At 44.7% G+C, this 25,188-nt stretch overlaps 1 protein-coding gene across 3 annotated transcripts in view; it reads left to right on the top strand.

Annotated features, from left to right (window-relative positions):
* PALM2AKAP2 (PALM2 and AKAP2 fusion) overlaps positions 1-25,188 on the top strand; it is a 446,352-nt gene that overhangs the window by 167,936 nt on the left and 253,228 nt on the right. For all 3 annotated transcript variants that reach the window (XM_059411096.1, XM_059411097.1, XM_059411099.1), the window contains exon 3: positions 19,948-20,028. In XM_059411096.1, coding sequence (XP_059267079.1) covers positions 19,948-20,028 — 81 coding nt within the window. The remainder of the gene's footprint in view (positions 1-19,947; positions 20,029-25,188) is intronic.

Genomic DNA, 25,188 nt, shown 5'->3' with positions numbered 1-25,188 from the left:
CTCATCACTCAGATTTGGGCCTCGTGGAAGCTGGCATTTAATTTCAACAGCCCGACAGATGACAAGAGGCAGAGAGACAGGCTGGCAGGGAGAAGGGACAGGGAGGATGACATAAAAGAGAGGCTGGAGCTGTCATGGAGAGACCTGGGTTTATTTATTTATTTATTTTTTTTTTAAAGATTTTATTTATTTATTTGACAGAGATCACAAGTAGGCAGAAAGGCAGGCAGAGAGAGAGAGAGGAGGAAGCAGGCCCCCCTGCTGAGCAGAGAGCCCGATGAAGGGCTCCATCCCAGGACCCTGAGATCATGACCAGAGCTGAAGGCAGAGGCGTAACCCACTGAGCCACCCGGGGGCCCCGAGACCTGGGTTTAAACCTGACTCTCACATTTACCCGCTGGGTGACATCATGTGTGCTCCAATTCTCTGGGTCTTTTTCTGGTTCATGTGTGAAACAGGGACAATGTTATCTACTTTGCTAATTGGGCTCTTGTGATCCTTCAGAGCAAGGAGAGAGAGGCATCTGAAGAGAGACAAACACCCCCCTTCCCCGAGGGTGAGCAGGACAGTCCTTAGGAGTGGTGGTAGAACATTTGAGGATTTCTGTTTATCTTTTCCTTAGTAAGAAACTTATATAAGTTTCACTTAAATATAAGTTTCACTAATATTTAATATAAGGGTTGCCCCTGATACCCACAGCATGCTGTATGTCCTGGGCATGTCCCAAAAGGAAAAAGGGAGTTTTAGAAGCAGAAGGGAGGGGGCATGTCTGTCTTCACCCAGCATGTTGCATTGTCTTATAGTTCATTTCTGCAGGTGACATGGGCTCACAGAGCTCATTATCCATTTTAAACTGCACCAGACTGAAGATGTGACTTATAAAAGATTTTTGCATAGACACTATGAATTAAAAGGTAATATGAGGGGCACCTGGGTGGCTCAGTCTGTTAAGCGTCTGCCTTTGGCTCCGGTCGTGATCCCAGGGTTCCAGACTCGAACACTGTGTCGGGCTCCCTGCTCAACGGGGTTGGGGGGAGTCTGCTTCTCCCTCTCCCTCTGCTGCTCCCCCTGCTTGTTCTATCTCTGTGTCAAATAAATAAATAAATAAAAGCTAATATGAATAGTATCCACATAGAGCTAATATTAATAACGTCCACATAGACCAAATATGGCAAAGCTAACACTTTGCCTTCTAGAAGGATTTTTTTTTGTCAGCTTCAGCCAGATGTTAAAAACAAAGACATGCTAGTCATATCTGATAAGAAGGTGGCCCCAAGTATTTAAAAATGATCAAGAAGACTTTTTGAAGTAAGATTTATAGTTACACTCATGAAGAGTTCTCTTACTTGTCCGTTGATTTAACAGATTGCTTCTCTCATCTACAAATTACCCAATTTAAATGCCCATTTTGTGCATATTCTATAATGTACACATTAGTTCAGTGGTACATATGTATTACGTTGTTTATTATTTATATATATGCAGATGGTATGTACTGAACATATTTTGTAGATAAAGGTGTATGAAAAACATTGGAGGCCTCCATGCATAATATATGTGCAGAGCTTTGCATGAATGTTAATTTCCATCCACTTTCACCCTGGACTGGAGTCTGTGCTACTGAAATGGGCCTTGCTGATGGAAGGAAAGGTCAGCGTGACTTCCAGAAGACGGTGTGTCTAAAGCTAACAGCTGTGCTCCCCTGGGCCTGGCCCTGTGCCAGCTGCTCACGCTGAGCAGGGATGCGGCCAGCTGGCTTCCTATTCGTAGTCCTCTTCTGTCACCACTGGGCATTTGTCACAACCCTGATATTTAACCATCAGACACAGCCCGGAGACAAGCTAAGATTCAGATCTGTCATTCTTGTCCCCACCGGCCACACCCAGTTTTCTCATTGGCCAGACACAAAAACCACACTTTTTCAGATGTTGGGGATCTGCTCCTCAGACGAGCTCTGGACCATTCATTTCTCGGTAAATCAGAGCTTGGGATGCAGTCGCCCTTCCCAGTGTGATATTGCAGTAGCTCACATCTGCTGAGTGGGGAGTATGTGTAGCCTTTTGCTAGGCACCCTTCCAGAATGATTTAATTTTCACAACAATCACATGGTGCGGCTCTGCTCCTAGCTCCATTTTTCTGCATTAGCCACCTGAGACTTCGAGAGGATTAGTAATTTTACTAAAGGAAAGTAAATAAAGGGGGAAGCGAGGGTCTTAGTGTCTCTTTGGCCTGAGCGTCATTTTCTGTTTGCAAGGCCTGTTTTGTTAGGAACGGAGGGGATGTACTGTCCTACCTCTTCAGATAGAAATGCCCTAAATGCAGTGTGGTATCCTGGATTGGATTCTGAAGTGGAGAGAAAAGACATTCGTCAAAAAAAAAAAAAAAAAAAAAAAAAAAAGCTAAAATCCCAAGAGTCCGCACTTAACAGCTCTGTATTCACATGCACCTGGTTGGGGCAGCTGTGCTGGGTCCTTGCAAGATGCTGACATGAGGGGAAGGTAGGTGGGTTGACCTTCTCTACTATCTCTGCCACATTTTTATAAATCTAAAATTATCCTAAAACCGAGAGTGTATTTCAAAACGGAAACGCTGAGTTCCCGTGTGTCCGTTTGTGGACACACACGCTTACCTACGGGCACGTGGATGGTCATGTGTGTGTGCGAAGCTTCTGGAACCCACTCTGCACATGATTGCACACCCACTGTTATCCCCATGTGCCATGGGGTAAGGCACGCCTGCCACCCTGGGAATTATGAGGGTGCCAGCCAGGGGAAAGCCTGCAAAACTCACACGTGACATTCCCTGTCGTCACGTCACACCTCACCTTCGCTGTAGAAACCCTGCATCGTGGGTGGTAGGCTCATGCCCTGGGGGGAAATGTTGGGAAGGGGTGTGTCTATGCTGGTAGGAGGGCATCTTGAAGTCAGTTATAAGGATGCTCTCAGGGAGGGCTCAGAATGACCAGTTTATGTTTTACATGCTTATCTCAGGGAGGGCCATTTGCAGCAATCTTATTTATTAATTTTTTTTGGCAAGGACACTGGAGGATTCCTCTGCTTTATCTTTTCATCCAGCCCCCAAATGGAGACCAAGCGCTCCTGGCGGTTCTGATCTAAAAGGCAAGCCGAGGAGCTGCTGGCCACAGACTTTTGCCTTGTTTCTTAACATGGGCCACGGTGATGCTGAGAGCGTATCTGGATTGTCTTTCGGCTAATGCCTGTCTCCTGGGGGGCCCTGTAAAGCTGGAATGAAGACAGTTTGCAATTTAGGCAAGAGCAGTCGCTTCCCCAGATGGCCAGGAGGCAACCATGAAAAGTGCTTGACTTGCTAAAAATTGCTTGATTAACTAGATTCAGGGATTTTCAGGGTTTCTGGGTTAGACTGTGTTCCTTTTGTACTACTGTGCGGTGTAATTGCTCAAGGCCCCCGGTGAGCAGAGCAAACGGGGACTCAGGCTTTCCTGGGTGACTCCTAGCGCGCAGTCCTGGGGAGAGCAAGAGAACCCACTCATCTGAATGCATCCCATGATTGGACAGAAATACTGTGTGCTAAGAGCCCGGGAGGCTCGGCGTCCTCCCTGGAAACGGAGCTTGCCGGGGGTGTGTCAGTTCACTCGCTCGCTCGCTCATTTATTTATCGTCTGCCGCGTGCCAGACATCATTCTGGGGATGGGGAATCTAGTGCGGGACAATCAGAAGGTTCCAGGCTGGGTTGGATGGATCAGGGTGGTGACTTCTGAGTTGAGATCTGGAGGATGAGGCGGCGGGAGGCGGAAGAAGGGACAGCACTGGTGGGACAGCAGCTCTGCTCCCTCCAGCATCTCTCCGAGGCCCCGCACAGAAACTGGCGAGAGTGGCAAAGGAGGAGTTCAGGATGGGAGGGCCTTGTCCCCAGGCTCAGGCAGCTGGGAAGCTCAAGGCACCCAGATGGAGGCCTGCAATAATAGGGACCTGCCCCCCCCCGAGGCCGTGAAGAAAGGGGCAGATTGGTATCAGGGCTGCTATGCAGATGCGTCTAAAAAGCCCAGGGGTGCGGGCAGCCTCCTTGGCCAGGGTTCAGCATCATATGGGAAGTCTCTGGCCATTTTGGTTCTTTCTTGCCCAAGTTGCTCCACTCCCGTCAGCTCACTCCCTGCTCCCAACGCGCGCACACACACACACACACTCACTCACTCACTCATGCACCATGTACCATTCCTGGCCAAACTTTGTGATGTAGAACGCAGATGTTAGAAGGGAGAAGGCAGGAGTCCCAAGGACCCTTATTACTGAAGCTTCGGCTTTGGGGGAAGGCAGACACAGTGAGGTCTCAGTCCTCGGACCTGAATGCAAATACAGAACCAGCCCTACCCCCTCCCTCTATGCCCTGGGCACTCACCCCTTAAGACTTAGTTCCTTCCTCTGCAGAGTAGAGAGGATGCAGTCTTCTTGGTAGTGTGAGACTTAACATCTGATAGTTCCAGGAGCGTGGGATTCTTGGTGAGAACTGAGAATGCTCTCGCTTCATCCTCCCTGGCTGCTTCCTTGCCTCCGGCAGTCAGGAGGTCACCGGTTTGAGCGCCCGGGGCACCCGCGTCACTAGCAGAGCTCGGGGTCCGGAGTCACTTCTTGATGTGGTTTGGCCAGGGTCTGCAAAGTCCAACCTGTGAGCCAGACGGAGCACAGCCACACCTGTTTGTGTCCTGTCTGTGGCTGGATGAGGGCAGAGCTGGGTAGTTGTGGCGCAGACTGGGAAGCCAAAGATATTTACGATGTGGCTTTTTACAGAGCGAGTATGCCAAGCCCTACACTGGAAGATAGAGGTAAAGGATCCAGGATGCGACATGGGGAAAAGACAGGGAGTGTGAGATAGGAAAGAGAGAGAGAGAGAGAGACAGATCATGCAGAGATTTCAGTCTTTTATTTCCCAGCAAATGCAATACTCCATACTAGCTGTTACCTTTGGCACTTCCAGCCCCCCTGCTTTAAGGCAGAACCTTCCAAAGATCAAGTGCACGGGGACCGAAGCCCCAGGATCCCGGGCTGGCGTTAGTTAATAACTCTTTAGGGAGGCAGACATCTCAAAAATGAGCGTAAACAGAAGGCATCCAGCTGGGGATTTGCAGATAGATGCCTTCTCTTTTGAGAAAGACTATGTGGTGTCACAATATAGTCTTGTTTGTTTCTTGGATAGCCTTTTCTTTTTTCTTTTTTTGTAAGTTAGCTGGTATTCGCACTTCAGAAAAGCCTGTAATGATACGGATGTCATTTACCAAGTTTGTGATTTCCCCTTCTTGTCCTATCATTGTCCTTTTCATTCAATGAGACCTTTATCAAATACCAGCCTGGGTTCTTCAGTCATTCCCCTGGTTAGGAATGTGCCTGAACTAAATGCTATGAGTTCATGGAAAGTGCCAGAACAAAGAAGTGCTCATTGTGTGTAGGATATCCTGAGGGAGGCTGAGCCAGTTGGAGAGACCCATGGGTCTCATTGGCCTTCAGTGGTATGGATTTCCTCTCCTGTTCTCAGGTTGTCATTAGAAACCCCCTTCCCCGCCAGAGGAGACCAGACAGGGAATTCTGGGAGACTTTGGACATACCTGTGGGTTCTGCTGCCTGCAACCCAAAGCTGGTGGAGAACCTGCTCAGCTCACCTTACTGCTTGTTCTCAGTATGTTTTTCTTAGACAGAGCTGCCTAGGAGGAATCCGTTCTCAGGGAAAATCTTTTTCCTAATCATGGTCTTTCCTAATTTTTAAATGTAGTGTAGCACCCAGGCATTTAAATAAATCTTCAAAGCACCAAACTTGTTCATTTTTGATGGAAGCCAGATTCACTTTGACCTACACTGGAGGTGTTTTCTGTAGTTCTGTGTTCAACCCCCGCTCCGCGACTTCGTCTGACTTGGTTTACCATCCATGTTCTGGGGTAGAAAATTGTAATGTAAACCAATTCTGAGAGCCTCCCAGGAAGGGATGAGAACTGAGCAGCAGGTGAAGACGGTAAACACTACGAAGAGAAGCAGTGTTGACTCTTGAGAGACATGGACTCATACATACTCTACAGCCCTTACCTCAAAACCCCAATGACCTTTGGCTGAAACCCAGAGTTTTGAAGAGGAAAGAAAGTAAGGATTTAACTGCAGAAACAGGCAGGTGACCGGCTCTCTGCTGAGTCCTCAACAAAATTATAACCAAAGAGCTTATTTCAGACTGACGATGAGGAAGCTCAAACCAGCTGGAGCAGAAAGAAACTGCTTCTCAGTGTGAACCATGGGATGGTCCCATGCCCTTTGGTGACTTTCCACCTTTGCTAACATTAAAACTACCTGGGAGCCGTCACAGCCTGCAGGGCCCGAACCAATGAGACCAAAGTCTTGGGAGGTGGGTCCTGGGCTTGGTAGTTTGTAATGTTCTTCAGGTAATCTTAATGGTCATCTAGGGTTGCACACTGTGGGGGAGAATTAAGGTCAAAATGTGGAGGCATCTAGCTGGCTTCTGCTTGTTCCGGGCTGGATGAGACTGGAAGCCAGAGCTTAGAAAGAAGGAGATCAGGGCACCACTTACGTGATCTTAGTAGCCAGAAATCGTGAGTCTTGCTCCACACCGTGGCCATAACTCTGGAGGGTTCCCTGGAAGGATAATGACAAAGGAAAGCCAAGTCTCATTTTCTTCTGAGGCAGACTTAGCACAGACCCCCTCCCACCTGCCTGGCCCCCCGGTGATGTTCGATCTCTGGTTAAAGCCAATGTGGCTGGAGTGGAAAGTGACCAGGAAAGAGAGACAAGATGAGGTGCAGAAGAGAGGCAGGCAATGCATTATGGATGGGCTTTCTTTGATTTTATCTCAGATGCAAAGGGAAGTCATTGGATGGCTTATAAGACTAACTAACTACTTGCTATTTGACTTTCTTTTTGGTGTTGCATATAGATTTCTAGGTTGAATATACGTTACAAAAATCTTTGAGCATGTCAAAGATGATTTTTATTCTGCATAAATTCTTTATGATAAAGTCAATCAATAACTTTTGAAATGCCTTCCAGAAAGACCATTCTTATTTGTAATTCTGACTGAGATTAAAGAGAGGGTCTTTTTTCTTCACACCCTCTCCAAAACAGAACACATAGTATTTTAGGATACACTGAGGGTGTGTAGGAAGCAAGAGAGTACATTTCATAGGTGGAACATGGCATCCCAGTGCTAAATTTGCATTTCTTTGGTTACTGATAATGTTGAATATTTCCCTTATATTTTGTTCTTTTTCCTGTATTTCAGGGTTCATAGCTTTATTTACACCTCTTCTAGTTTTGTAAGAACCTTTATTGACTAAAGGTCTTAGTCCTTTGACATAAATATTGCAAATTATTTCATCCCAGATGGGCCTTTGGGTTGTATATTTCATTGATACTATAAAAGCCACATTTTTAAGTTTTATGTAATGAAGTTATATAACGAAGGTTCATACTTTGTGGTTTCTTTCTCTGCTTTATGTTTTTAAAGTCCTTTCCCTTCCTAAAATCAGATCATCACTGTATTTTCTCATGTTCTCATTTTTCACATTGCAAGTCCATCTAGAAATTATTTTGGTAGATGGATAATTTTGTACTCTTAAACCATGGAGGACAGCAGCAGCAGAAGAAACAAACCTTCTTTCATTATAGACAAGTAGGCACAACTTGGCTCTCTAATTCTGACATTAACGGTATAAGAAAGAGGGATACAAATTTGATTCCTCCTAGAAAACCAATGGAGCCGTGATAGGAGAAAAGCACCGCTTTTATAAACCTGAAAGGTATCCTTTTAAGCCCCAAAACACAGAGTAATCGTTTGTGATAAAGACGGATGACACAAGTATGGTTTAAGAACAGCTTGCAGTTTACTAACAAAGCGGTGGATATTTTCTTTCATTTAAACTTTCATTTAAACTTTCATTTCTTACATTTAAACTCCCCCTGGGTCACTAAAGATATGGCTAATAAAGGGGAAAACTGTCAAAACCCTTTGTTGAGTTGCTTGAGTCTTATTTTCAACTCAGATTTATATTATTTAAGACACAGAGAAAACAGTTTGGGGAGGGCAGTTTGGCCCTATTCAAGTGTTAAGTGCCCAAATCCTTTGACTTAGCGGTCCTTCTGCTAGAAATTTACCCTACAGATATGGCCACAAAAATACATTTAAGATGTGTACAGAAAGAGATTCATTAGAGCTCTGTTTATAACAGAAAATAAAATACTGAGAACCACCTAAATAATCCATCAGGAGCGGACTAGTAAAATGAAGTAAATCTAAGCAGTAGTTACAAAGAATGAGGTGGGGGGGTCCCATGTGCTGAGATAGAAAGAATCCCTAATACATCCCTAAGAAGAAAGGAAGGTGGAAAGCAGGAAGCATATGTTATGACTTCTTTCATATAAAGAATAAAAGTTCTCTATGGATAATACATTGGTATACTTTGTGGGGTTTTTTTTCCCCCATAGTAGGATGCATTAAAAAATCTAAATTAATGGGGGTGGGGCATGGGGAGACTCAGCTATTCATTTTATTTCTTGTCTGAATTTTCTCACCATGCACATTTATGAGTTTGATTTATATTATGTTTTTATTTTTATTTTTTTAAAAGATTTTATTTATTTGAGAGAAAGAGAGACAGAAATAGAGAGAACATGAACAGAGAGCTTAGGGAGACTCCCCACTGAGCAGGGAACTCCATGTAGGACTCGATCCCAGGACCCTGGGATTGTGACCTGAGCTGAAGGCTCAGACCCTTAACTGACTGAGCCACCCAGGCGCACCCCGTATTGTGTTTTTCAATGCTCTAATTATCTGGGCTATTTATATTTTCTTCTTTGTAGTTTTCTCATAGGTACAGGTAGATGTAGATATAGATAATAGATACAGATGCCGGTAGGTGGTCACCGGATATTGACATCTAAAGAAACAAACAAAAACGTGGATGGCAAGAGTCAGAAAAGTTGTGTACGTCTCTGTTTGCAATGACGCTCTTTTCTCGGAGTTGGCATTCCTCTCTTGTGAGAATGCCCCACATTGGTGTTCAGGTTCTATTTTGGGGCAGACTATTTTGTCTTGTATTTCTGACAACTGCAGCTCTGTTCGGGTGCCTCCCAGCCCCTCTACTGGTCCATGGGCTGCTGCTCTGAGACCTGCAAGCAGCCAGTGGGAGAACTGCTTCCTGTGAGGTCCGTGCAGGGTCCACTTCTGCTTCCGGCTAAGGGACATTTCCCAAGGAAGAAGTGCAGGCCTTGCACATCTTCCCAAGATAGGACTGTCCATTTAGTGGATGCCTCTGCCCCTTACTCTTCCTGTCATCTAATTTTAGAGAGATACATTCTAATACCTAGATGCCCCAGATTTAGAGTTTCTCCACTCATGAGCCAGACATGGTAAATTGAGAGCTTTTCCAGCTGCTGCCTCCTTTTGCAACCGTCCTTTTCAGACAAAAAGTTCAAATGGGAGAGACTTAGTTTGCATTTGCTCTCCTTATGACACGGTTCAATACTCCTGCAGGAAGGGAGCAAAATGAATGTAGTGGTTCACCAGGAATTGCTAAAGGTTCCAATCTAGCCTCAGTGGATTTCTGTTTGGAATTGGGAAATGCTCCCAGATTTTGTAAAAGGCCTTCTGTTTTGGGGGTTGGGGTGGTGGTGGAAAGGTTTGACATCAGGGTGTTTTGTATCCTCCCTATCTCATTTGTTCTGGAAGGTTTTGGCACATGCGCACGAAGGTGGGGAGGTCGTGTGTTCCAGTTGTCTTGTGTAGAGCTCTCTCAGAGCTGAGCAAATGTTAGTAGCCAAAACACATGTCTGTTCACAATAACATGCTCAGGAATCAGACTGTCTGGGCTTCAGCCCCTGCTTGGCCACTGCCTAGCCCATGACCTTGGACATGTTTACTCACTCATGCTCAGTTTTGACTATTCTCATCCATCAAAAGGGGGACGGGATAGTAAAGGTACCTCCTTGAAAGTGTGCTAGGGTTACCTGGGTGGCTCAGTTGGTTAAGTGTCTACCTTCCGCTCAGGTCATAATCCTGGGGGTCCTGGAATTGAGCCCAATGGTGGGGGGGGACGGTCCCTGCTCAGCGGGGAGTCTCCTGAAGATTAAATGAAAAACTGGAGAGATCCTGGCACAATAAACTTAAATACCATTATTATGGTTTTTGTTGTTGATATTTTTATGACCACCAACATCCTTATTCTTAGTTTCAACCAGCAGAGATCTGAATTTTGGTTCCATGAGTAGATTTTAGTTGCCTGGGCAGATCCTAAGCCCAAAACTTCATACGAGGTGTGAAGAAAGCATCTTTACCTTTTGAGTAACCCACTCTGTCAGGAGATGGGCTTGGTTCCATTTTTTATTGTATTTCACATGGGACCTTAAGACCTTTTTATTTCCATATTTCATACTGGGTTTGAATTCTGTTTGGCACTAGCCATCTGACCTCATCTCTGTATCTCCCTGTACCTCAGCTTTCTGCTCTGTAAAATGGGGAGAATTATTGTTCCCAACCTACTGGATCATTGTGAAGGTGAAAAGTGTGAATATTTACCAATCCAGGCACATAGTAAGCACTATGTAAACGTTAGCTAGTGTGACTTTAGAGATGAAGAAGGGCATGTGACCATCTAGAATGTGAAGCCATTGCTCTCTCTGGTATAGTGGATTCTTAGAGCTGGAGGAAGCTTACAGTGAAGCTGTTCCAACCTGCTCCGTTTCCACGTGCAGAATTGAAAGCCCAGACACAGCAGACTCATTCCAGTCACCCAGGGCTTAGGGGGTCGAACATGGACCCAAAGCTGGGTCTCTTGACTTCTAGTTCAGTGCTCATGGGGCTTCATGGTGGGAATAACACAGTACTTTGAGGGTGATTATATGGAGATTACATGCTGTGGGTGAATTTAGTTATGTTATTTCTGGCATTTGGGACTTTCTGAGTTCTCTACCATTCCATCTGTGTAGAAAGTCCATGATTTTTTTCTTCACAGTGGACTTATCTACATGATACCATAAAACAGATCTTACTTTCTCATGAGAACTGTGTCAGACCACTCTCCTTTCTGGTTTCCAGAAAAGGACACTAAAGAGAAGCATGCCTAACAAAGATGTCGATGTTATAACCATTAAAGCAAAAATATAGCTGTATGGTTAGATAATTATTTAAAGGGTAACACTGAGGGCAGTTCTTAAAAATAGACTTAAGATATAATCCATATGGGCTATAATGTATCTACAAAAGGCCTCATACTAAAACTTTCCTGTGTTGTGCATGGGACCTGTCACCGATAGTCTAGCTATATTAACGGTTCCATTTTGCATCTAAATTCTGAATAATGTTTGTTAAAATTTTAGGTGTTAAAGTATCCTCTCAGAGAGACCCTTAGGGAAGTTTGAACTAATCCGTGGCTTCTTTCCCATTTAAAATTCCTTCTCTTGACTTTATAATTTCTGTTAAAAGCTAAACAAAGCAGGTGGTTCCTTCTGTTACCAATAGTTGGCAACTTCAAGGCCAAAAAATCTGTTTAATAAAAGGTAATTACCTAAATGGGAATGCGGGTCCAACCTAAGCAATGGGAATGAATAGAGATGTGGAATTCTCTACTTCACATGGTGGTGCTGTAGGTTGAATGGGTGCACAGCTGGGCAGAGCGGTGTGCTTATAGGAAAAGTAGTTGACTTGTCGTTTTGACCAAGCCTTTTAAGCTGACGCCAGATTCTGTGCCTCAGTTTCGTGGGATCAGAAAGTCACATAACAACTTGGCTTTCAATACACTTGTCAACCTAAGCCCAGGCACCATGTTATTCATTTGATGGCAGACGGACATTGCAGGGGGCTTAACAAGTATGATCTTTTTCCATTTAACTAACTTCTTTTTTTTTTTTTTAAGATTTTATTTATTTATTTGACAGACAGAGATCACAAGTAGGCAGAGAGGCAGGCAGAGAGAGAGGAAGGGAAGCAGGCTCCCTGCTGAGCAGAGAGCCGGATGCAGGGCTCGATCCCAGGACCCTGAGACCATGACCCAAGGTAAAGGCAGAGGCTTACCCCATTGAGCCACCCAGGCACCCCCATTTAACTAACTTCTTGAGGAAGCCTGGATATAATCAGAATCATGATTGGTGACCTTCAAGTCAGAGCCAGGAGAGAGAGTTTGGATATCAGGGGGCACTGAGATCAGCCTTAACTGATCTCTGGTAGGGGTACATCCGCTGAGCAAACTCAACCTTCAAATTACCCGGGACAGGCAGTTGGGCGGAGCTGGACGGTCCCCTCCTCGAGTGTTCTGTTTCTCACCACTCAAGTTCTCAGTTTTCAGACTGACCATCCTGCTTCTCTTTCTGCAGATATATAAATAACACTGGTTCTATAGCAGCATTGAACAGGTAATTATAATTCAACCACGACTGAGATAACATTCTGATTCCTTAATAGAAAAAGCTCACGGGGGGCCCCCATTTGCAAGTCGATTTCACAATTACCTTACTACTTAGCATAACCTCTATAAAAGCTGGCATCCTGGCGATTCCATTTCAGCTACCAGGCACATTTAAAGAAGCATGGTCTGAGGAAAAGTCCAGTGATCTTATCGGAATCTTTGGGAGTGCATCAGAGAGGATTCATTTCATAAGCCACAATAAAAATATCACAAGATTCTCTCGTCCTGATCTTCTGGTCTTAATATCTCAGCTCCTTTTTAAATGGGTGAACTTTAAGCTGTCCCCAAGCCACCTCAGGTGTTTTTTTTTTTACTTCATTTCTTTCTTCCTTTTCTCTGATTTTTCCCCATCAGCTCTATGCCTTGTTCCCTTTCCAAGTGCAAACTATTTGATACAGTCTGAGTCTGCAGTTCAGCACTCTGCCCCTTTCTCTGACGCTGCACCTCAAAGCCTGTGAACCAGCTGGCCCAGAGACACTGACAGGCCAGTGCGAGCTCAGCAAAAGGACACGAAATTCCCTCTGGCTCACAGTGGGAGGCCATCAAAGCAGCTTTCTCTTTATCTAGCACTAGCTGGAGGAAAGACTGCAACATGTAAATTTTAACGTTTATTTTCTTTTTTTCCCCCCCTCTCATCTAAATTCTGGCATCTCTTGAAGGCAGTTGTGCTCTGAATAAGTAGGTCTTCTGGTTCCTTCCCACAGATGCATGCCGGGGCTCGAAGTATCTGCTCAAGTACATGGAGGCCTCAAAAGAGGAAAGGGAACTCCTTATCTCTGCTCCTTACTGCCCTCCCTGCTCAGCCTCTTCCCCTCTCTCGAGGTTTCTCCCAGACTCATCTGGAACACCTCCCCAGCCACTGCCTTGCGTGGGTGACAGCCCGGGCAGAAGAGAGAGGAGGGAGTCTGCCTCTAGCTGCACAAGGGTGAACGCAGGCTTCCTAGTGACTCCCTGTTGTACTTTTAACCATCTTTGCCCAGAGTGTGCTCCATTCCACGGCTGCTCCTTCCTATGCTAAGAGCCTGCAGTTTCATAATGTTGCAAAACTTCCAGAAAATACTTGCCAGGAAAATATCTAATTTACAGAAAGACAATGAAAATGACTTGCTAGGCCTCCCAGATAGTAGAGGGATCTGGAAACCTTCTTAATGAATCGAGATCACTTCATTCCAGATGTCTCTTGAGTCACATCCCTCCTGAATGGATCGCTACTGTCAGCTCATTATGCTTTCCCTGGAATTTCCCCTTACCCCAGCTTTTCTCCCCAGAATGAGCTTCCCATGATTCCTTCCCAGAGTTAGCTTTTTCAGCTCTGTTCTTCTATGCACGGCAACAATGGGCAACAATTAATTCCACAGGGGCTAATGTCTCCAACAGAAAGATGCTTCTGGTTCTCTTGACTGATCGCTAATGTGTTTTCGGTGACCTATTTTACTGCCATTGAGATCATGAGAGCAAATTCAAAATGCATGTGAGTGAGAGATTTGTGCAAAGAGAACATGAGAGGGGAGCAGGTTTCCCAGTCAGGTATACTTGTCTATTACATGTCTTCATCACGCCATGCTCTAGGCTTTGGAGATGCATTGGCCAAGATTTTCTTTTTTAATGATTTATTTATTTATTTGAGCGAGAGAGATAGGGGGAGGGGCAAAGGGAGAGAATCTCCAGCTGACTCCCCGCTGAGTGTGGAGCCCGACGCAAGGCTTAGTCTCATGACCCATGAGATGATGACCCGAGCCGAAGTCACGAGTCGAATGCTCAACCACCTGAGCCACCCAGGTGCCCCTGCATTAGCCGAGACCTTTGTCCTCAAAGGGCACGTAGTTTGCCTAAAGGGAGAAGATATGTTAACAGTTAAATGTGTAAGTGTTGAAGTGCTCAGGGTGCTAATGCAGAAAGACCCACAGCTTGTAAAGGGAGAAAAGAGAAAGTGGGAGTGATGAATTCTATTGAAGGGAGCAGAAAAGGCATCTGTACTTGTCACTACCCTTTGAGTCACAAGTGACAGAAGCACCACTCACACTCGCTTAAGCAAAAGGGAGGTGTGTTAGTGTACATCATTTCGGAAGACCAGGGGTGGTTCTGGCTTCATGGGTAACTAGAGTTGGGACCCATTAGTATCATCAGGATCCTTCTTTCTCTGTCTTTCAGCTCTGCTTCTCTCTGCATGTTTGACCTTTTCCAACATGGTTGCATTTCTTCCATGTGGCTTGGAAAAATTGCCACTCAGATGTGCATTGTTCCAGCTTAAAACCTTAGTGGAAAGGGAGCTTTTCTCTCCTAGTATTCATGTGTCTATTTCTTATTGGTCCTGCTTGGGTCATTTAGCCAGCCCTTGGCCCAAGTGGTATTGCACTGAGTAAGGTAGAATGATTAGCTCAGCCTGTGCCACACACAAATCCTTGTGGCAGGGACGCGCCTGGCTACATCTGATTAACTTAAGACTGTCATACCCACCAGCTCCATTTACGGTGAGGGTATGTGAATTCTCTGAAGGGAAAGAAGACTGGGCAGATGGTTACTCTAGTTTCATTGATATTTAAACTATATTGTCAAAGAGGAATACTTTTAAAAAAAAAAAAGATGTCATGTATGTGTGTATGGATTTGGAAAGCTCGGGCAGAGGGAAGGGCAGAGGGAGAGGGAGAGAGAGAATCCCAAGCAGACTCCATGTTGAGTACAGACCCAGTGCAGGGCTCGATCCCATGACCCTGAGATCATGGCCCAAGCTGAAATCAAGATTCAGATGCTTGACCGACTGAGCCATCCAGGTGCGTCAGTACTTTTTTTTTTGCCTGATGAAGAAGTGAGGGAAAACTTAGTATTTGCCATTGCAGGCAATGGGAGGGATTCTGGGATTTGAGGCAAGTGATGGAGATACACTTCCATTTGAGAGTGTCACTCTGGCAGCCGTGCAGAGGGACTTGTTCAGAGCCAAGACTCAGAAGCAGGGAGACTAGTGAGGACACCCTTCCCGTAATGCAGATGGAAATTGGATGTAACAGGTAAGTGCCAGAGAGCTGAAGATACTGATGTAGAACATTCTACATGTGCAGGTGAGGAGATAAAGGAGGGAACATTAAGGTAGTGATAAAGTTGTATTGGGGAAGCAGAAGATGTGGAAAATGACAAGCAGAACCTACAGGAACCGGTCTTTCAAAAAAGTGACCTGTCTAGTATCACTGCAGTTCTGACTTGAGTAACGTCATTGGTTGACATGAAGACTGGGAAGAACAGACGTGAGGCTGGGGGAGGAGGGATGGCCAAGATGGTGTTGAGGGAAGTGCTAAGTTTGAGGGAATGGGTATGAACCGTCGGCCATTGGATATGGGAATCTGGAGCTCAGAAGAGAGATCTAGGCTGAAAACACAGATGGGGAAGTTATTAACATACAGTTTTCTGGTCAATGAGACTAAAGGGAATCATGTCTAACTGTCTGGAGTGGGCGTGGGAAGAGAGTGAGTGGTTTTGCCTTTATCCGGGGAAGGAGAAGTCTGGGAAGCAGCAGGTGAGCCAGTGAGAAGCACAGCTCGGATCCCAGCAGCCCAAGCAGGTGATACCCGGAACCCACCAGTGCCCTCTTGGAACTTGCTGGACGTTGGGCTCAAAACCGATAGTATACAGAGGCTAGCTGTGCGTCTTAACTCTTCTGTTGTGTTAGTAGTGGCCTGAGGACCTAACCACATCACTGTGGAGGGGGACTCAACTCATCAAAGATTCCTCCAACAGCCACGGATGTGCAGAGGGTCCCTGGGACGGGGCCAAGCCTGAGTCTGCAGCAGACGGAGCACAGATGTAAACATGCTCGTGCCGGTGCCTGGTTGTATATGTTAACAACTGTTTGGTTTTGAGTTTTAACCTAATAAGGCGTTTCCTCAGGGAAAATGTGAATACGGCACCAGTGGGAAAGTACTGCTTTCCCACTGTTGCCTGTTCCCACTCCAGCACGCTTTGGTCTGTGTGGCTAAAAGCCAGGATGCTGCCTTGCCTACCCGCCCTAGATCCTAGGAGTCCCAAGTCCCACCAGTTCTGGTTCTTGTATCTTGTCCTTTCCTTTCCATTCTGATTGGAACAGCTCTTAGCGAAGATGGGCTTGTTAGTTTACTCCTAAGATTTTTAATGATCTTTTCATCTGGAGGCCAGCAAACTCTGACTGCAGGCTAAATCTGACTTGCCCCCTCTGTTTGTAAATAAAGGTTTATTGGAACACAGCCACCCCCGGGGGGCCCAGGTGGCTCAGTCTATTAGGTGTCTGCCTTCGGGTCAGGTTATGGGGTCCCGGGATCCTGGGATCAAGCCTCGTGTTGGGCTCCCTGCATAGTGGGGAGTCTGCTTCTCCCTCACCCCCTGCTTATACGCGCTCTCTCTCTCTCAAGTAAATATTAAAGAAAATAAAAAGAAGAACAGAGGGGTGCCTGAGTGGCTCAGTGGGTTAAGCCGCTGCCTTCAGCTCAGGTCATGATCTCAGGGTCCTGGGATCGAGTCCCACATCGGGCTCTCTGCTCAGCAGGGAGCCTGCTTCCTCCTCTCTCTCTGCCTGCCTCTCTGCCTGCTTGTGAACTCTCTCTGTCAAATAATAAATAAAATCTTATTTAAAAAAAAGAAGAACAGAACCATACTCATTTATTCATATATTGTCCAAGGCTATTTTCGCACTATAATCACAGTTTTGAGATTGTATATTCTACAAAACCTAACTTATTTACTGTTTGAAAATTTATAGAAAAAGCTCCCATCCCCCCCATTAATCTATCCTATACACCAGTGTCAGATTAATGTTCCCAAAATGCCATTTTACTGTATCACTCTCTTGCTTAGAACCCTGCAATATGCCATTGCCTGTAAGATGAAATCCGAACCTCTTGACCTGGCATTCAAGGCCCTCGATGGTCTAGTCCTAGCTAATCTTTTGAATCATTGATCTCTATTCCGAAGAGCAAGCTCTGCACTTCAGATAGATTTCCGTCCTCACTATCCCTGGAACATGCCAGGACATTTCTACCCTTGTTCACACAACTCCCTTTTCCTGGAATGTGTCGCCCATTAATTTATACCTACCTGATTCCTACCCATTCTTAATGAACTATCTTAAAACCTGCATTGTTTGTGATCATGTCTGTTCACAGTGACCACCAATCAGTCTACTGCTTGGGCATACAAGGGTTCACTGCTTATACCATTGGTAATATTTTTTCTACTCAAGGTATAGTTCCCTCCTAGCATGGTGGGTAACTCCGGAGTGAGGATTTTCTATACGAACAAAGACCCAGAGGTGGGAAAGCCTAGGTTTGCAAATGACCAGACATGTAATTAGAATACTGGCTTAGCCCATTCAGGTTCTATAACAAAATACCATAGACTGTGTGCATTATAGACAGCAGGAATTTGTTTCCTGCTGGAGGCTGGGAAGCCCAAGATCAAGGCACTGGCAAATTCCGTGTCTACCGGGGTCTTGCTTCCTGGTTCAGAGATAACTGTCTTTTCACTGTGTCTTCACACGGCAGAAGGTGCAGAAGCGTTCTCTGGGGTTTCTCATATAAGGGCACTAGTCCCATTCAGGAGGGCTCTGCTCTCATCACCTCACCACTTCCCAAATGTCCCCACCTCCTAATCACTGTTGCTTTGGGGATGACATTCTCATATGCGGATGTCGGGGGAGGACGTAAGCGTTCAGTCTGTAATAGACACGTAACACACAGTTTCACGTGCTCAAGTATGGTGTCTCTGCATCTTGTGTCCATGACATCCTAGATCATGGATCTGGATCTACATTTGGCCAACTACATACATACCTTGACCTCCAGTGGAAGCGAATGATGAAGTCGTTCTAATGTTGAGGAGCTAGTCGCTAGGTTATAGAGAGGGTAGCCAGTTCTGGAGGCCCTTGCTTTATCACCTGGCACTTCCGAGACCCTGGAGAAGGGGGCTCTTCTCATGAGGCCTCACTTTGCCATCCACTGTCATATATCATATGTTCTGACACATACTCTGGGCTTAAGCAGTATCCGTAATGTGCCCCGGATCAGAGTTCTTTGGTAAATGGTGAAGTTCTCGGGCCTCACTTTGGCGGGGAGATTATACCCCTGACGTGGATATCACGTCTCCCAGCGACTGGAGATGAATAAACTAATATTTCTTACAAGTCTGTGCAGTGCCCAGAGGAACTTGGTTGTAACGCAAATCATTGCTGTGCTGACTTGATCATCAGTGGCGCGAGCCCATCCCCAGAAACAGCTACGCCGTAAAATACAGCCTTCTGTTGACACAGAGCACGGCAGCCGGCCTTCTGCGTTATTGTCTTCCCCGGGGTTTGGCGGTCGTATTGTAGAATGCCACTCTGTCTGTCTAGCAAGTTTCTCCCTGCATATGTGAGGGAAGGAAAGGAATCCAGGGCAGTGAATGTCTCGGCAGACTGCCCCACTGTGCACTTTGGAAACAAAATGTGGAACAAGCCAGCTCTTATTAAAGGCTGGCCTTTCTAGTCTTAAATCAGTCATGTTTATGTGATGTCTATTGTCTGCATTTGAGAAATGTGAAGGAGAAAAGCATTAAATTTGTACTCCAGCTGAAAGGTTTTGCTCTGAATACAGGGGAATTACATCCCTTTAGAGCCGGCCTCTAGGCATTACCTAGAAGTAAATGCGATGGCAATAAGCATAAGAACAAGTAACATTTATTGAGCATTTACTATGTGCCAGATCATTGTTCCAAGCCCTTTATATCACCGTCTCATTGGATCCACACCCCACTAAACCCCAGGTTTAGGTACAAATTATGATCTCCTCTCTATGTGAGAGAAGGCTTGGACCCAGGGTTGTAAAAGAACTTGCCAGAGGTCACAGAGGTAGCAAAAGGCAGAGCTGGGAGTTGGATCCAGACAAACCAACTTCAGATTTCATATTTAACATAACCTCAGGGAGCCCCAGCCACCGGCAGTGCCCCACCTGCGCTTCTCACCCAGAGACTAGTTTCAGCAAAGACCACCCATCTAATTTGCATTTTTGGTGATATCCAACAGGAATGATGTGTCCTACGAAACTGGAAATTATGTCGGATTACTTGTGTGTGTGATTTCAATAAAAGAAAGCTAACCTTAGAATCTCCCCGGTTACATTCTGTCATCTTTGCAGCCGATAACCACCTCTAGCTTTTCGTTGGAGACATTTTTATTCTTTGTCTCCAAATTAACACTGCATAGAACATGATTCTGTGAGTGTGTGTGTGTGTGTGTGTGTGTGGAAACCGCCTTTTCTTCTGGATTCAATTGCTGCAGCCCGGCTGACTGAGGGGACTCTCCCACTCGCAGAGCCCACGGCAGGCATGTTAGGAGAAAGCTCCTGGAGGCGGAGGGGCAGGTGACATGCGTGTGTGCCCAGCATGTCTGCGAGTGTCTCTCCAGATGTGAGCTGCTGCTGCTGCTGCTGCTGCTGCTGCGGTGGCAGCGGCCACTGCTTCCGGCCTTAAAATTCCTGGAGCCAACACCCACCTACTCTTACAGGCTCTCTCTCTTTATTTTCAAGGAAAAAAGAAAGACGCAGACTGAAATAGAAGGCAAGCGCCAGCAGCTTGACGAACAGATACTTCTGCTGCAGCATTCCAAGGTAAGTGGCCTATCCCACGAACCTTTTCCATGATTAGACATGCAGATCACACTCCGGAGAGCCGGGCAGAGCCTGCCCTGGTGCGAAGGCACTGCCGCCGACTGCACGAGCCCTTTCTCCTCCAGTCAGGAAACCATCCTTGGGCTTTTCTTGTGAATTCCTCCAGCGCAGGGCATTGTTAGAGCATTTCAGTTTCTGCGAGCAGGAGGAGATTACAGTGTGCATGTGGACGGGTTTGGGAGCTGGTGTGTGCATGTGAAATGTGCTGGTTATATATAGAAACGGGACGAGAATCTCCACATGGTGGGAAAGGCAGTGTTCTGGGGCTGCCTCTCCAGTGTATCAGGTGCCCTGCGTGTGTGTGTTCACAGGTTCCAAAGGATCCGTTGAACAGGCTGTTCTTTTATAGATAAAACACCGGAATGTTTTCTTTCTTGATATGGAGAAAAGGGAGATAAAAGCATCATGATCTGATAAAAAAGAGCAACCCTGTGTATTTCCGGGGATGCATTCATTTTATTTCTACTTTCACAATTTTGTAAGTGTTCTCTCTGAATGAGCAGTTGGTCGAAAGATGGCATTGAAATGATTTCGGTCAGTTGGGTCTCCATTGTACAGAGAGAGAGAGAGAGAGACAGAGAGATGTTTCATTATTTATGTTTCTTTAAAACATAAGGCACTTAAGCATCGTAATTGATTACAACCTACGAGAAAGCTCTGTCACTGTCACAGGGACTCCACGGGCTGTAGCATGTTGCTTTCTGCAGGCTTGCAGAGTACGGTGAACGCATTCCAGCGGCCAGCTGGGAGCTGCTACATGCCGTCTGCAGCTCTGCCCCACTCAAGTTGCTGTGACATTCATGTACAGATTCGCATTGCTCAGAGGGCTGGTTGGGAAGGTGGGGCTGGCTTTCCGGGTGATGCTGGCTGTAGATAGTTTAGATTCTTTCCAACAAGATGAGCCTTTATGATTGTATTATCCTTTCTTCTCTAGAAGATAGCGTTGTGCTAAATGAATCCTTCAGATGAGAGTGATCAGCAAGCTGATTTCAAATAGCAGCATGACCTAAATCTGCTTGGTATATTTATCAGTACACTATCCACTTTAACCGGAGAATGTGTTTAAAAGGAAGTACAGCAGCATGATACTGAGAATATTGCCCATTTATTTTTGCTCTTATAAATCCGTTTATAGACCTTTCTTTGTAGGAGCTTACAGTACATCCCCTACGCTGTTACTCTCTGCTTACACCATTCCTGAGGAAGCACTGAGGGCTAGAGTTAGTATTTTCTTCTTGCGTAGAGGGGGACTTAACACTTAGTGGAACCAAGTGAATTTTTCAAGGTCGCTCTGGACAGAGCTGGGACTGTGGCTCAGAGAAAAGTCAATTCACCCCTTACAAGAGACCAAAAGGAGTTCTTGGTTTAAGGTGGATTTTTTTAATGAAGGGGACTGGAAAAATGAGAGGCTATTTTGACTAGGCAGGCCCTCTCCCCTTTAAGCTCAACATGGTTCCTTGCTTTTGCATTCCTTGAACCAAAAGTCGGGCAATAAACATATGTCAGAAAATTAAGTTTCTTTTTCCCACTTTTTATCATTCCGGATGCCTGATTGGATACCAAGGACTCATTCAGGACTGACGTCCAGCTCAGTATCCATCCATGTGTCTGGCCATCCAGTCAACAGAAATAACAGTAAAAGGACTTAGTATTGCATGTAGAAGCAGTGAGACGCCCTCAGAGACTTGGAAACAAGGGAACCAGTTCTTTATGGTTATCCTGGTAAAATTCTCACATTGCTGGTGTAATTGGCTAGCTGAGGGAACACCCGGCCCTTTCACCTAGGTCATCTTCCTGTAACTTCAAGAGAAAGAACTAGAAGTGATGACAGTTTAATAAATGGAGACCAAGGGGTTGTGATTTTCTCTCTCTGGGGAAAGCCCATGTAGACAGAACAAGGGTAGATCACTAGTCTTGAACCATGAAAACAAAAATGGAAACGACTGCAGGTACCAAGTTCCTGTGCTCTGGTGAGGTGGGGTCTGAGGTAGGTGAGGCATGTCATCAGGCCTCACTTTGGCTCAGGTGAAACTTCTCTCATGACTCTGCCTCTCTTTGTTCTGAGGCCATCATTCCCAAAATAACTGAGTTATTTTGGTGGTGCCTGACTGAGAGATATGATCACTTCAGGCACCAGAAAAGAATATGTTCTACTTTCAGTCAGTTAGCGGTTGACGGGACTTGAATAGCCTGAGTCATCTTCCCTGTGATCATTCAGGTGTGAGCTCAGCTGCCTCACCTCTGGATGGTAGTAAATTCATTGAGGTTATAGTTCCTCTGTGAGCCTCTTGGTAGGGACTCCGCCAGCTTTGTCCTGGCTGCATGGCAGCCGTGTCATCGCCTTGGCCATCCTCGGTGATAGTCATTTTTTTGAGTACCTAGTACGTGCCTGGTACTTTAAATACATCCCCTCAGTAATGGCCGCAAAAGAGATGTTAGTTTCCCTGTCTCACAGGTGAGGAAACATTCAAGAGGTCAGGTCATTTGCCCAGGAACATAGAGACTCCACGTGAGGAAGCCCTGGTTGAACTCTAGGGCTTCTCTACCCTCAAAACCAAGCCTTCGCCAGGTCACTGTTTTCTTTAAATGTAATATTCCATTTTGAATAGTTTGTCTAGAGAGCTGCCAGTTACCATCATCATTGTCTATAACTCTAAGTTACACTTTCATGGACTCCAGAAAATTTAGACCATGCGGAGACATTATTGATTACTGGCAGTTCCTTGAAGTAGAAAATATTAAGAGATATGTCACCAATTAATATTTCTTCCACTAATTTATAAAATCTGAGATGCTCCCTAAAAAAATGACATATACTTAGTGTAAAGTTAAATGGAAAAGCATTAGAATTAGATTTCATGTTTATTAAGATATAGTTCTCATGGTCCAGTAGTCTATGGACATTTTATTCTCATGCAATGAAGTATAAATTATTTAGATAGATTTACTGGTCTCTTGTCAAACCAAAAAAAAAAAAAAAAAATAGAATGCAAAGCCATAGTTTTGATAATAATCACATAGTTATGTGATTAATATTTTTGGTAATTGTAATGTGTAGGATTGTGCAGTGAGCAGTGCCACAAAAATGGAATATTTTTACTTTATATATGGACAATAAACAAATTATGCAATGCAATGAAAGACCCCAAATATTGAAAGAGCTGCTACACTCCAGTGGTTGGGAAACCCCCAAGCACTTTGAAGTCCTCGCCAAATTAAACTCAGATTTCTTTTTACAAGATCCTTAGCTATACTTAGTCTCTAATATTTGTGATGTAAGAATTTCCAAGAAGTGCTCACATATGGGACCAGTAAGTGATTTCAATAGCTGAATTACTCTTTTGCTGATTGTAAGAGAAAGGAATGCATGATCATTCCAAAAGTAAAAATTTAAAGTGTAGGAAAATATAAAGGAAAAAAGATATCAGCTGTATACTGGTCACCCAGATGTCACTCACACAGAGATATATTCTTCTGTACTTTTTCTCTAGTATGTTTTTAATAGATTACGCTCTATGACCCTTATTCATAAGCCTCATCAGTTGGTGATTAAAATGAAATGGTTTTAACATTCAGGTCCAGAATACATTCACCTTTACCTCTTTTTTGGATTTTGATAGATGGGCTGTTTTAAATTCTCATAAAAGGGGCACATGGGTGGCTCAGTCAATTAAGATTCTGCCTTAAACTCAGGTCCTGATCCCAGCATCCTGGGATCAAGTCCTGGGATCCAGCCCCATGTCAGGCTCCCTGCTCAGCGGGAAGTCTACTTTTCCCTCTCCTTGCATCTCCCCACCGGAACTTATGCTCTCTCTCCTGAATAACTAAAGAAATAATTAAAATCTAAAATGAGTACATACATTTTCATACAAACCTTTAATAGTTGTGATATCACAGCTAACATTCTTTTTACGTTATGATTTCTGACGTCGTTGTGGTTCTTGCAAAGAACGTCTCAAACATTCACCTAGGATGTTTCTTATCCTTCAGTCATTTTAACCCATCTAGAATTTATTTTTCTATATGAAATAAGATAGGAATGGCTTTACTTTTTACTGATGGTGAACCAGTTACCCCAACGTGATTTATTGATTAATTCATTCTTGTCCTCACTGACTTAAATGTCTTCTTTATCATATCCATATTTCTCCCTTATACGGAAGTCCACCATTGGTGCCTTCTTCCTCCTCCATGAATCTGCCACTCCTGGGCCAATACCACCCTCATCTCATCCCTCTCGCTTTTTAATATATAACATATAATCCTAGTATGTCATAAGGTAAGAGCCATCATTATTCTTCTATTGAAAAATGCTCTTGGCTTTGTATTCCAGGGAAATAATTATTTATTCTTATTGTTTTTATTATGTGACTTGGGATAATGTTGAGTTTAAAAAATAAATCAACTATGAGATTATACCAGACAGACTAAATTTAATATTCCCTTTGTGCTCTGGGTTGAATGGCCAGAGATTTGTCTATTTTATTGGTCAGTCCAAGGTCCCAGCAAGAGCAGTCAGCATATTTTGCCACATGAATCCCTTTGGAACTGTCACATTTATAAAGGTTTGTATGACAGAGGCAGCACTGTCAGAATCGAATTGTTAATATCATATCTTTAATACATAAGATGCCTTTGAATTACTTATTCATGAGCAGGGAACCCTGACTAGAGGGTTTTTTTTTTTTTCCCTAAACCAAGCTGTGAAAATTGTCATTATATTTTAAAAACCACAGCATTTTCTTTCAAGAAGATTGAATGAAAAAAAAAATCAAAGACTGAATTGTGACCCTACGAGATATTTATTGTCAACCTACCAAGGTCATTTGCTATACAGCCTGAAGGTTCCAGTGGGCCTTGCTGCAAACATGTTTTAGTGTCTCCCGCTATTGTGAACCTTTAGCACTAATTTTAGACTTTTCTTGGTCACTAATATGTTTGAAAGGCCAATTTCAAATGTTAGAGTATTGAATTGACAGGCAGGGTACGCAATGTAAAGGAACTTCACATCCCACTTTTTCCCATCACGTCTCCACTGGCCCTTTAAACAGAGCTTGAGTAGAAGTTAGAACTTGGTTTCTTCTTCTCCTTCTCCTTCTC

The sequence above is a fragment of the Mustela nigripes genome, chromosome 9 (genome assembly GCF_022355385.1).
Source record: "Mustela nigripes isolate SB6536 chromosome 9, MUSNIG.SB6536, whole genome shotgun sequence".
In the NCBI taxonomy this organism is placed as follows: domain Eukaryota; kingdom Metazoa; phylum Chordata; class Mammalia; order Carnivora; family Mustelidae; genus Mustela; species Mustela nigripes.
Note: the sequence above shows the minus strand (reverse complement) of the source record. Positions and strands in the feature narration are given on the sequence as shown.